General features: G+C 39.8%; 1 protein-coding gene across 7 annotated transcripts in view; it reads right to left on the bottom strand.

The window, feature by feature from the left end:
- Nucleotides 1–12,632, bottom strand: part of mapkap1 (MAPK associated protein 1) — a 331,621-nt gene that overhangs the window by 50,231 nt on the left and 268,758 nt on the right. For all 7 annotated transcript variants that reach the window (XM_043720206.1, XM_043720203.1, XM_043720205.1 and 4 more), the window contains one exon: nt 3,241–3,381. In XM_043720206.1, the coding sequence (XP_043576141.1) occupies nt 3,241–3,381 (141 nt within the window). The remainder of the gene's footprint in view (nt 1–3,240; nt 3,382–12,632) is intronic.

Genomic DNA, 12,632 nt, shown 5'->3' on the forward strand with positions numbered 1-12,632 from the left:
CTAATTAAAATGCATTTATTTCAATACAAGGGGCACAACTGGGAAGGCAGATGACCTCAGGGCATGGTGAGGAACATGGTACTGCGAAATCATAGCAATTACAGAAACATGGCTCAAGGATGGGCAGGACTGGCCGCTTAATGTTCCAGGATACAAGTGCTACAGGAAGGATAGAAAGGGAGGCAAGAGAGGAGGAGGAGTGGCGTTTTTGATAAGGGATAGCATTACAGCTGTGCTGAAGGAGGATATTCCCAGAAATACATCCAGGGAAGTTGTTTGGGTGAAACTGAGAAATAAGAAAGGGATGATCACCTTCTTGAAATTGTACATGGTCAGAGGGAAATTGAGAAACAAACTTGTAGGAAGATCTCAGCTATCTGTAAGAATAATAGGGTGGTTATGGTAGGGGATTTTAACTTTCCAAACATAGACTGGGACTGCCACTGTGTTAAGGGTTTAGATGGAGAGGAATTTCTGATTCAGTATGTGGATGGACCTACTAGAGAAGGTGCAAAACCTGACCTACTCTTGGGAAATAAGGCAGGGCAGGTGACTGAGGTGTCAGTGGGGGAGCACTTTGGGGCCAGCGACTATAATTCTATTAGATTTAAAATAATGATGGAAAAGGATAGACCAGATCTAAAAGTTGAAGTTCTAAATTGCAGAAAAGCCAATTTTGACGGTATTAAGCAAGAACTTTCAAGAGCTGATTGGGGGCAGATGTTCACAGGTAAAGGTACGGCTGGAAAATGGGAAGCCTTCAGAAATGAGATAACGAGAATCCAGAGAAAGTATATTCCTGTTAGGGTGAGAGGAAAGGCTGGTAAGTACATCGAATGCTGGATGACTAAAGAAATTGAGGGTTTGGTTAAGAAAAAGAAGGAAGCATATATAAGGTATAGACAGGATAGATCGAGTGAATCCTTAGAACAGTATAAAGGCAGTAGGAGTATACTGAAGAGGGAAATCAGGAGGGTAAAAAGGGGACATGAAATAGCTTTGGCAAATAGAGTTAAGGAAAATCCAAAGAGATTTTACAAATACATTAAGGACAAAAGGATAACTAGGGAGAGAATAGGACTCTTCAAAGATCAGCAAGGCGACCTTTGTGTGGAGCTGCAGAAAATGAGGGAGATACTAAACGAGTATTTTGCATCAGTATTTACTGTGGAATAGGATATGGAAGATATAAAAAGTGGCGAAATAGATGGTGATACCTTGCAAAATGTCCATATTACAGAGGAGGAAGTGCTGGATGTCTTGAAACGCATAAAGGTGGATAAAACCCTAGGACCTGATCAGGTGTACCCAAGAACTCTGTGAAAAGCTAGAGAAGTGATTGCTGGGCCTCTTGCTGAGATATTTGTATCATCGATAGTGACAGGTGAAGTGCCAGAAGACTGGAGGTTGGCTAACGTGGTGCCAATGTTTAAGAAGGATGGTAAGGACAAGTCAGGGAACTGTAGACCAGTGAGCCTGACGTTGGTGGTGGACAAGTTGTTGGAGGGAATCCTGAGGGACAGGACGTACATGTATTTGGAAAGGCAAGTACTGATTAGGGATAGTCAACATGGCTTTGTGCGTGGGAGATTATGTCTCACAAACGTGATTGAGTTTTTGAAGAAGTAACAAAGAGGATTGATGAGGGCAGAGCGGTAGATGTGATCTATATGGACTTCAGTAAGGTGTTCGACAAGGTTCCACATGTGAGACTGGTTAGCAAGGTTATATCTCACGGAATAAAGGGAGAACTGGCCATTTGGATACAGAACTGGCTCAAAGGTAGAAGACAGGGTGATGGTGGAGGGTTGTTTTTCAGACAGGAGGCCTGTGACCAGCGGAGTGCCACAAGGATCAGTGCTAAACTTTCTACTTTTTGTCATTTACATAAATGATTTGGATGCGAGCATAAGAGGTATAGTTAGTAAGTTTGTAGATGACACCAAAATTGAAGGTGTAGTGGACAGCGAAGAAGGTTATCTCAGACTACAATAGGATCTTGATCAGATGGGCCAGTGGGCCAAGAAGTGGCAGATGGAGTTTAATTCAGATAAATGAGAGGTGCTGCATTTTGGAAAAGCAAATCTTAGCAGGACTTATACACTTAATGGTAAGGTTCTAGAGAGTGTTGCTGAGCAAAGATACATTGGAGTGCAGGTTCATAGCTCCTTAAAAGTGGAGTTGCAGGTAGATAGGATAGTGAAGGCAGCATTTGGTCTGCTTTCCTTTATTCGTCAGAGTATTGAGTACAGGAGTTGGGAGGTCATGTTGCGGCTGTACAGGACATTGGTTAGGCCACTGTTGGAATATTGCATGCGATTCTGGTCTCCTTCCTATCTGAAAGGTATTGTGAAAGTGTTCAGAAAAAACTGACAAGGATGTTGCCAGGGTTAGAAGATTTGAGCTATGGGGAGAGGCTGAACAGGCTGGGGCTGTTTTCCCCGGAGCATCGGAGGCTGAGGGGTGACCTTAGAGGTTTACAAAATTATGAGGGGCATGGATAGGATAAAGAGACAAAATCTTTTCCCTGGGGTGGGGGAGTCCAGAGCTAGAGGGCATAGGTTTAGAGTGAGAGGGGAAAGATATAAAAGGGACCTAAGGTGCAACTTTTTCACGCAGAAAGTGGTACATGTACAGAATGAGCTGCTAGAGGCAGTGGTGGAGGCCGGTACAATTGCAACATTTAAGAGACATTTGGATGGGTATATGAATAGGAAGGGTTTGGAGGGATATGGGCCAGTGATGGCAGGTGGGACTAGATTGGGTTGGGATGTCTGGTTGGCATGGACGGGTTGGACCGAAGGGTCTATTTCCATGCTGTACATCTCTAGGACTCTATTTAACATGCTAGTTTTATTAAACGTATGCCAAGGAATTGCAAAGTGAAAGTAGATCTTGATTTTTAAAAATATGTTGTTTGCGGATGAGGGGAGTGGGCACACCTTTGAATTCAGCTTCTATTAGTACATCAGTTTAGTTGTTACACTGTAAAATATTATGACATTCTTTCCTCAAAAACAGAATACTTCTTGCTTAATTTGTAAAGTTAGGTTTCTTTAGGCTTTGGTTGGTTTTTCATTACAAATAATATAACGTTTACGTATAATCATTACAGGGCTATTTTGAAAAGGAGCAATTTAAGGTAATCTAATTTAGGTAATAATATTCTCAACATTTTTTCTGTTCTTTAAGATCAGGACCAAGTAAAAAGGTTGCATTTCACCAAGTAATAATAATTACCTAATTGGACATCAGTAGTGAATCTTAGCTTGTGGACAATGCTGACTTTGTATGATTTGTAGCGATGACTGCTCAGAATATCTTGCACTGTTGTCATATCCAGAGGTGGCTCATCTTCTGAACTCTCCTCTCCTCTTGAACCTTCAAATTAAAAAATAAGTTGTGAAAGAAATGAAACATTCCATGAATTTTTAAAAACAATTCAGAGTTGGATTAACAAATAAATAAATCCAACTTTTAAAGGAATTATCAGCAATTGGCATTACAGGAATAGGCAATAATACTTGTCATTGTAAGCAAATACATTGAGGAAAATACTGCAGAATGATGAATTAACATTTCGGATACGAACTCTTTATCAGAACTAATTTTAGACTTTCAAGTTGTTATTCCTCCTCGAAAAAACACACAGCCACCTTGCTGGGACTTACTTCAACAAGCACAGGTCAATCTTTGATACCTTGTTAAGGGACCTCAAGAAGTGTCAAGAAATTTCCACCTTCGATAAAGGGTCTACACTTTAAGAACCCTTGAGATTTTCAACTTGTATTCCCTGTACAAAGCTGGTATTGCAAATCAACTGCCTGTGGACCCAATACTTATTTCCTCTAAATCCAAGAAAAGGATAATGAGGCAATTTCTACAATTAACAGTTAACTCTGTAATGTCATTATCATGCTTGTGCAGCAAATTGAAAGCCTGTCCCCATCTTTTCTACCACAGTTGTCAGTTGCTATGTTTTTCCATCAGTAGTGGTTAATCTTCAGCTTTTGACTGTAGTTTTTTCTTTGTTACTTAAGCAAATAAATTTGGATGACACACTGAGCAACTGTGTACTTAAAGAAGGAATGCAAATCTGTTGATATCTTTTGAAATCAGTTTTTAAAAATATGATTTTCCAAACTGTTCACAACTTACACATCTTTATCAATTCATATTAATGAGTACCTATGTATAAATAACAATGTGAAAGCAATATTTTTAGCAAAAAATTAGTTTCATTGCAGAATAAAACCAAATTTAAGTAGTATAAGGCAAAAGCCAATGCTTTAAATTCCTTAGCACTTTTGGTACCTGTGCAAGTTATTTCCAAAAATAAGTTTCCTTTGACTTGAAGGCTGTCAGTTCTTCCCAAATACAATTACTGTATTGCCTAATTACTTGCTATTTCCAATTTCCTATTAGAAAAAAAATTCCTCCTTCATTTGTATGACTATGTAAATTCAACTATTTGTTGTTCATGAAGTACTCATTTCAGATTACCAGTTATTTATTTTCCCCCACTCTGAAGACATCAAACTCCTTCACTGGGATATATTTCAACAAAATCATATCAATCTCTGGTACTGTGCCCAAGTGGGAGGATACACATATCCAAATCTTGACTGCGTAGCCTGCAGTGGAAACATGATGTATCCTATCCTTTGCTGATGTCTATACATGCTGAATTTGTGTTGCAATAAGGACTGGCCAGCAATATTATAGACAGATAGCTAGATTAATACAAAACTATTCCCTCCCCTCTGGTAAGTGGATCAATAATCAGATGTCGCAGGTCAAAATCATTGGCAAAGGATCCATGAGGAGAAATATCTTCACTTGAAGAGTTGTTTAAGATCCAAAAAACCAACTGATAAGCTGGTGGAAGTGATTTCTTAATTTTAAAAACGCACACTTAGAGATAAACAACTAACAGGGTTAGAAGTAAAAAGTGGAGATGTAGAACTGAAGCGCAACGGTTTCATGTCCACATAGATATGATCAGTTAAATGACCTTCAGCTGGACTTTAAGTTTCTATGATTCTATGAAGCTCTTTCTTTTTCTACAAATATCTAGTCAACTACAAACCAGAGATGAAACCTGGGATCTTCCTGGTTTACATATCTATGCCCTTCCGAGACTTCAAACTCCTTTTTATTATGAAAATGGAAGAATTTTCTCAAATAGAAGATTGAGTGCATTTCAGAAATGGAGTATTTGTAGTATCAGTATTAAACACATTCATAGATACAGTAGCAGGTTAAAAGACCCCATGTTGTTGCAATAATGTACCTCAATTCAATCTCATTTGGATGCCTCATTTAGTATAACCTTGCTCTTCATTTTTCACATTAGCTGTTTTGTTGCATTGTGAATATCTAGTTAATTTGTTTAGGGTGTAGGTTTGCTCGCTGAGCTGTAGATTTGATATCCAGACGTTTCATTACCTGGCTAGGTAACATCAGTGGCGACCTCCAAACACAACCTACAGCTCAGCGAGCAAACCTACACCCTAAACCTCAACCTGAGCTACAAACCTTCACAAACCTTGTTAATTTGTTTTAGCATATAGCTTCTAATTTTATAAATTATTGATTAACAGTAGAAAATAAGATAAATACAAGTAAAACACTTTGAAATCTAGTGCATTTAAAAGATTGGGGTCATGTTGCTTTAACAGGTTAAGAGCTAGGCAGTTAGGTTATCAAAATGTTGGCATTAGAGATTACTAGAACACCTGAAATAAATGCCTTGTAGAACATTAGTCAAGATAAACAAGTTGTGCATATGGCTCAGTGGTAATGTCTATACCACTGTACTAGGAGGCCTGCAATCAAGTCCCACCTGTGTGTCATAACATGTTTGAGCAGGTTGATTAGAAAATACCTAAAATAAATGATGGACAGAGTAACATGGATTTTGCAGCTGGTCCTGAGTTGCCAGCTTTATTGTATAATTCTTACGACTGTTAAATTTCAGAACAACATTTTTATAGGCCTGTTCAAAAAGAATGGGTTTCATTTGAACTGGAAGAGCAGGGAGATTTGCTAGTTCTATTTCAGGAGCCTGTAAACTTTTATAAGGGCGTTGTGTGTGTGTGCATGTGTGTGTGTGCGCGTGTGCGCGCGCGCGCGCTAAGTAGCTGAAAAAAGAAAGATGAATGACAAAAGAGCAAGTTAATTAAAAAAGACAGACAAGAATGAAGAAACTCTGAAGAATTAAACTGTGTTTATTTCAATGCATAGGTCTTACAGGTAATGCTGATGAACTCAGGGCATATATGGGAACATGGCACAAGGGCATTGTAGCTATTCCAGAAATTTGGCTGAAGGATGGACAGGACTGGCAGTTCAATGTTCCTGATTTTAGATGTTATGGGAAGAATAGAAAAGGAGGCAAGAGAGGAGCGAGTATGTATTTTTGATTCAGGAAAACATTACTAATGGAATTAGGATGTCAAGGGTGGACAAAGTCAGAGTTCATACGACACCAGATTAGAGTCCAACAGGTTTATTTGGAATCACGAGTTTTCGGAGTGCTGCTCCTTCGTCAGGTGAAGATGGCTAATGAAGAAGCAGCGCTCCAAAAGCTTGTAATTTCAAATAAACCATTTGGACTGTAACCTGGTGTCACGTGACTTCTGACTACTGTAACTAGAGAAGATATTTCTGAGGGATCGAGTGAAAATATATGGGGAAATTAGAAATAATAGAGATAATCACCTTGATACTGCTGTACTATAGACACCCCCCCCCTGCCCCCAATAGTGAGTGGGAAATGGAGAAGGAAGTTTGCAGAAAGATCTCCATCTAAGAATACACGTAAGGAAAGTAAGGTTGCCACGGTGGCGGGTGGATTTTAATTTTCCAAACACTGACTGGAACGGTCAGAGTGTTAAAAATTTGAATGGTAAAGTATTTGTTAAATATATTCAAGAAAAGTTTCTTTATCAATATGTATTTGTTTCTACTAGAGAAGGAGCAAAACTTGACATTCTCTTGGGAAATAAGGCAGTGCAAGTGACTGAAGTGATCAGAGAACACTCAGACGAGTGATCATATATTATTGTTTTAAAATAGTTACGCAAAAGTCTTCCATAAAAAATTAAACTTAAGTGGAGTAAGACAAATTTTAAGGGTACAAAACAAAAACTTTCAAAAGTTCAGTGGAGTAGAATGTTTGCAGATAAAGCGAAAACTGACAAGTGGGAGGCCTTCAAAAGTATGATAACAGGAGTTCAGAGGCATTATGCTCCTATTCAGAGTGAAAGGCAAGACTGGTAAGATTAGGAAGCAATGGATGAAGATATTGAGATTCTAGGTGAAAGTGAGGACTGCAGGTGCAGAAGGTCGGAGTCAACATTAGGGTGGTGCTGGAAAAGCACAGCAGGTCAGGCAGCATCCGAGGAGCAGGAAAATCGATGTTTCGGGCAAAAGCCCTCCAGCACCACTCTAATATTGAGATTCTAGTCAAGAATACAAAATAACCGTACGTTACATATAGACAACTGGAATCAACTGAAGTTCTTTAAGACTATAAAGAGAGTAGGGACATTCTTAAGGAGGAAATCAGGAAGAAGAAGAGGGGATGTGAGATAATCTTTAATCTTACCTGCCAAGGCTATCTAAAGATTCATCAAATACATTAAGAGCAAGACAGCAACTAACCCTTATCAAATGAATATTCTATGTCAGTTTTTAGTTTGGAGAAAGAAACGGAAGCTAGAGAACTTGGAAATAAATATTGATGATTTGAAAACAGCTCACATTACGCAAGAGGAAGTGCTGCAGGTCTTGAAAACATAAAGATAGATATATCTCCAGGACCTGATCAAGCGTATCCCAGGACATTGTAGGAAATTGAGGAAGTTGCAAATATTTCTGCAAGGGGCCCACCATAATTTATAAAGCCCAGTGAAGCACCGGAGGACTGGAGGGTGGCTACTGTTGTATGATTGTTTAATAAATGGCTGTAAAGAGGAGCCTGGAGACTTGACTTTCGATTTGAGAGTCCACTTCGGTAGTGGGTAGGTTGTTGGAGGTGATTCTGAAGGGTTGCATTACTGTGCATTTTGAGGGGCAAGGACTGATTAGGGATGGTCAGCATTGTTTTGTGCGAGAAAAATAGTGTCTCACAAACTTGATTGAGTGTTTTAATGAAGTAACCAAAAAGATTCATAAAGGCAGATTGGTTGACATTGTTTACTTGGACTTTAGAAAAGCCTTTGACAAGATTTCACGTGGGAGACAAATTAAAGTTAGGTCACATGGGATTCAGGGTGAACTTGCCAATTGGATACAAGAGTTGAAAAGTGTGGTGCTGGAAAAACACAGCAGGCCAGGCAGCATCCGAGGAGCAGGAGAATCGACGTTTCGGGCATAAGCTTCATGGCAGGAGACAGAAGATAGTGGTGGAGGGTTGTTGTTCAGACTGGAGATCTGTGACCAGTAGAATTCCACAGGGATCAGTGTTGGGTCCACTTTTGTTTTTCATTTGTATAAATGACTTGGATGTGAAAATAGAAGGCCTGGTTAGTAAGTTTGCAGATGTCACCAAAATGTACAGAGGACAGTGAAGGTGGTTATCTAACATTGTAAAGAGATCTTGATAAATTGGGTCAATAGGCTGAGCAGTGGCAGACGGAGTTTAATTTGGATAAATGCGAGGTATTGCATTTTGCAACACAAACAAGGACAGGACTTATACAATTAATACTAGGGCCCTGGATAGTGCTGTGTAACAGAGGAGATCTTGGCATTCAGGTACATAATTGTTTGAAATTTGCGTCACAAGTAGAATAGTTGAAACTTTATTGCTGGAACAGCACAGCAGGTCAGGCAGCATCCAGGGAACAGGAGATTCGACGTTTCGGGCACAGGCCCTTCTTCCTGAAGAAGGGCCTATGCCCGAAACGTCGAATCTCCTGTTCCCTGGATGCTGCCTGACCTGCTGTGCTGTTCCAGCAATAAAGTTTCAACTTTGATCTCCAGCATCTGCAGACCTCACTTTCTCCTCACAAGTAGAATAGCCTAGTAGGCAGGGTGATTAAGGTGGCATTGAAATAGCTTGTTTTCACTTCTCAGACTTTTGGATATAGGAGTTAGGACGTCATGTTGAGGTTCTAAGGGATATCGATCAGACTGCTTCTGCGGTACTGTGTACAGTTCTGGTCAACCTGTTATAGAAAGGATATTATTAAACTGGAGAAGGTTCAAAACAGATTTACCAGAATGTTGCCAGGAATGGAGGGTTTGAGATATAAAAATAAGCTTATAGGCTGAAATGTTTGTCACTAAAGCATAGGCAGTTGAGGTGACCTTATAGAGGTTATAAAACCATGAGGGGCATCGATAAGGTGAATGACAAGGGCGTTTTCCAGAGGATGGGGTAGTTCAAAACTAGGGGTCATATTTTCAAGGTGAGAAGAGAAAGATTTAAAAAATACATGAAAGGCAACTTTTTTTTTCAAAAACACAGACTGACAGTGATTGGTATGTAGAATCAACAACCAGAGAAAGTGATGGATGAAGATACAATTATAATGATTAAAGCATAAGTTCATGATGAGGAAAGGTTTGGAGAGATACGAGCCAAGCACAGGGAGTTGAGACTAGTTTAATTTGGGAACATGGTCAGTGTGGACTGCTTTGACTGAAGAGTCTGTTTCCATGCTGTTTGACTATATGACTCTATGAGATAGCGTTATAAAAACAGCAAATGGTCTTTCTTTGCTGGAGGTGTCATGTTGAGAAAACTTACATGAATAGCAAAACAGAGGGTATTAGAGCTAAATTAAATTTAAAACTTTAATGTGAAGGACAGTGCTAGTTACGTTAACAAGGAAATGCATGGGGCTCAAAATTATTCTGTGATTTCAATTTATCTGGTTGCATTTACTGTTGGACGTTAATTGCAAATTGGAACTGGGAGAGTGCTGAAGCCAAAGAGGCAGCTTTAAGCAACATCACACATGACTCGAGGCAGTAATGACTTAGGCAACAACCCATGGATGATGGCTGCATGCCTGGGTAAAGGATTAGAGTTAAAAAGGACTGGGGCTACAGTTTTGATGAGATTCGGCACCCAGTGTTACTAACATCTGTGTGAAATCTGTCTTGACTGTATCAGCCATATCAGGTAGCAGAAACTGTAGTGCAACACCTTGCATAATCCGGTAGCTCAAATCCATTTCATATTAATCCTGATTTAAGGTCTAAGAACTAGGAGCAGTAGCCACCCTCCAGTCCTTCGGTGCTTCACTGGGCTTCAAGCCTACTCTGCCATTCAATAAGATCATGGCAAATTGTTTTGTGGCCTCAGCTCCACTTACCCAGCATCTCACAGTAAATTTTAATTCCTTCACTGTTAAAAAACAAACTATCCTAGCTTTAAAAAGATTTACTGAAGGAGCATCAATTACTTCACTGGGCAGGGAATTCCAACCCTCTGAGTGAAAGAGTTCCTTCTCATTTCAGTCCAAACTTTGCCTAATTTTGAGGCTATGTCATCTTGTCCCAGTTTCATCTATAAGTGGCAATATCCACTCTATGTTTTTCTTATCTATTCCCTTCATAATTTTATCTGTTTCTATAAGATTTCACCCCTCATTCTTCTAAATTCCAATGACTATATCCCAGTCTACTCCAGTCTCTCCTCATAAGCCAACCCCCTCAACTCCAGAACCAACCTAGTGAACCTCCTCTACATCCTCTCTAGTGCCAGTACATTTTTTTCTCAAGTAAGGAGATCAAAACTGCACGCAGTACTCCAGGTGTGGCCTCACCAGCACCTTATACAGCTGCAACAGAATCTCCCTGCTTTTAAACTCAATCTGTTTAGCAATGAAGGGCAAAATTCCATTTGACTTTCTAATTATCTGTTGCACCTGCAGACCAACCTTCTGTGATTCATGCACAAGGACACTCAGGTCCCTCTGCAAAGCAACATGCTACAAATTTTTACTATTCAAGTAATAATCCTTTTTACTGTTACTCCTACCAAAATAGATGACTTCACATTTATGAACATTATATTCCATCGGTCAGACCTTTGCCCACTTACTGAAAGTATCTATGTTCCTCTGCACAGTTTCACAGTCTTCAGGACACTTTGCTCTGCCACTCATCTTAGTGTCATCCACAAACTTTGACACACTACACGTGGTCCCAACTCCAAATTATCTATGGAGATTGTGAATAATTGCGGTCCCAACACTGATTCCTGAGGCACACAACTAGTTACTGATTGCCAACCAGAATAGCACTCATTGATCCCCACTCTTTGCTTCCTGTTAGTTGGTCAATCTTCTATCCATGCTAATACTCGACCCGTAACACCATGTATCTTTATCTTATGCAGCAGCCTCTTGTGGGGCACCACGTCAAAGGCCTTTTCGAAATCTAGGTATACCACATCTGCTGGGCCCCCATTGTCCACCATGCTCGTAGTATCTTCATAAAATTCCAAAAGATTAGTTAAGCACAAACCGCTCTTCGTGAACCCATGCTGCCCAATGGGACAATTTATATCTACATGCCTTGCTATTTCTTCTGTTTTAACACACTCAAGCATCTTCCCCACTACAGAAGTTAAGCTAACTGGCCTATAATTCCTCATCTTTTGTCTATCGCCCTTTTTAAATAATGGTGTCACATTTGCAGTTTTCCAATCTGCTGGTACTGGCCAAGAGTCCAGCGAATTTTGGAAAATTACCACAAGTGCACTTGCTATTTCTCCAGTCATCTCTTTTAGGTACCCTGGGATGCATTCCATCAGGGCTAGGAGACTTGTCTATCATTAGCTCCATTAGGTTGCCCAACACTACCTCTTCCGTAATAATGATTGTTTCCATGCCGCACCTACCTTTGTCTCTTTGTCAACTACAGGCACATTATTTGTTTCCTCCACTGTGAAGACCGACACAAAATACCTGTTCAATGCCTCTGCCATTTCATCATATCCCATGACGAAATGCCCCTTGTCAAATTCTAAAGAAGCAACATTTACTTTAGCCACTCTCTTTCATTTTTAGAAACTTTCGCTATCTGTCTTTATATTCTGTGCTAGTTTTTTTATTATGTTCTATCTTACCTTTCTTTAGAGCTCTTTTTGTGGCTTTCTGTGGACATTTAAATTGTAGACATAGTTGAGAATCCTCCGCTTCTTGGTGTATCGATTTCATCATTATTACTCATCAGTGCTTCTTTCAAGTTTGTACAATAAAGATTTATTTTGGTATTTCAATTCAACCTTGAAATTCCACCATTTTCTTTCACTTGGTTCTTCCATGCACTCTATTCGTTAAAAGAGTATGGCTCATCAACCTACATCATACTAAATATAATAGATAATAGACAATAGGTGCAGGAGTAGGCCATTTAGTTTTCGAGCCTGCACCGCCATTCAATATGATCATGGCTGATCATTCTTAATCAGTATCCTCTTCCTGCCTTATCTCCATAACCCTTGATTCCACTATCTTTGAGAGCTCTATCCAACTTTTTCTAAAATGAATCCAGAGAGTGGGCCTCCACTGCCCCCTGTGGCAGAGCATTCCACACAGCCACCACTCTCTGGGTGAAGAAGTTTCTCCTGAGCTCTGTCCTAAATGGTCTACCCCGTATTTTTAAGC

The sequence above is a fragment of the Chiloscyllium plagiosum genome, chromosome 30 (genome assembly GCF_004010195.1).
Source record: "Chiloscyllium plagiosum isolate BGI_BamShark_2017 chromosome 30, ASM401019v2, whole genome shotgun sequence".
NCBI classification, from domain to species: domain Eukaryota; kingdom Metazoa; phylum Chordata; class Chondrichthyes; order Orectolobiformes; family Hemiscylliidae; genus Chiloscyllium; species Chiloscyllium plagiosum.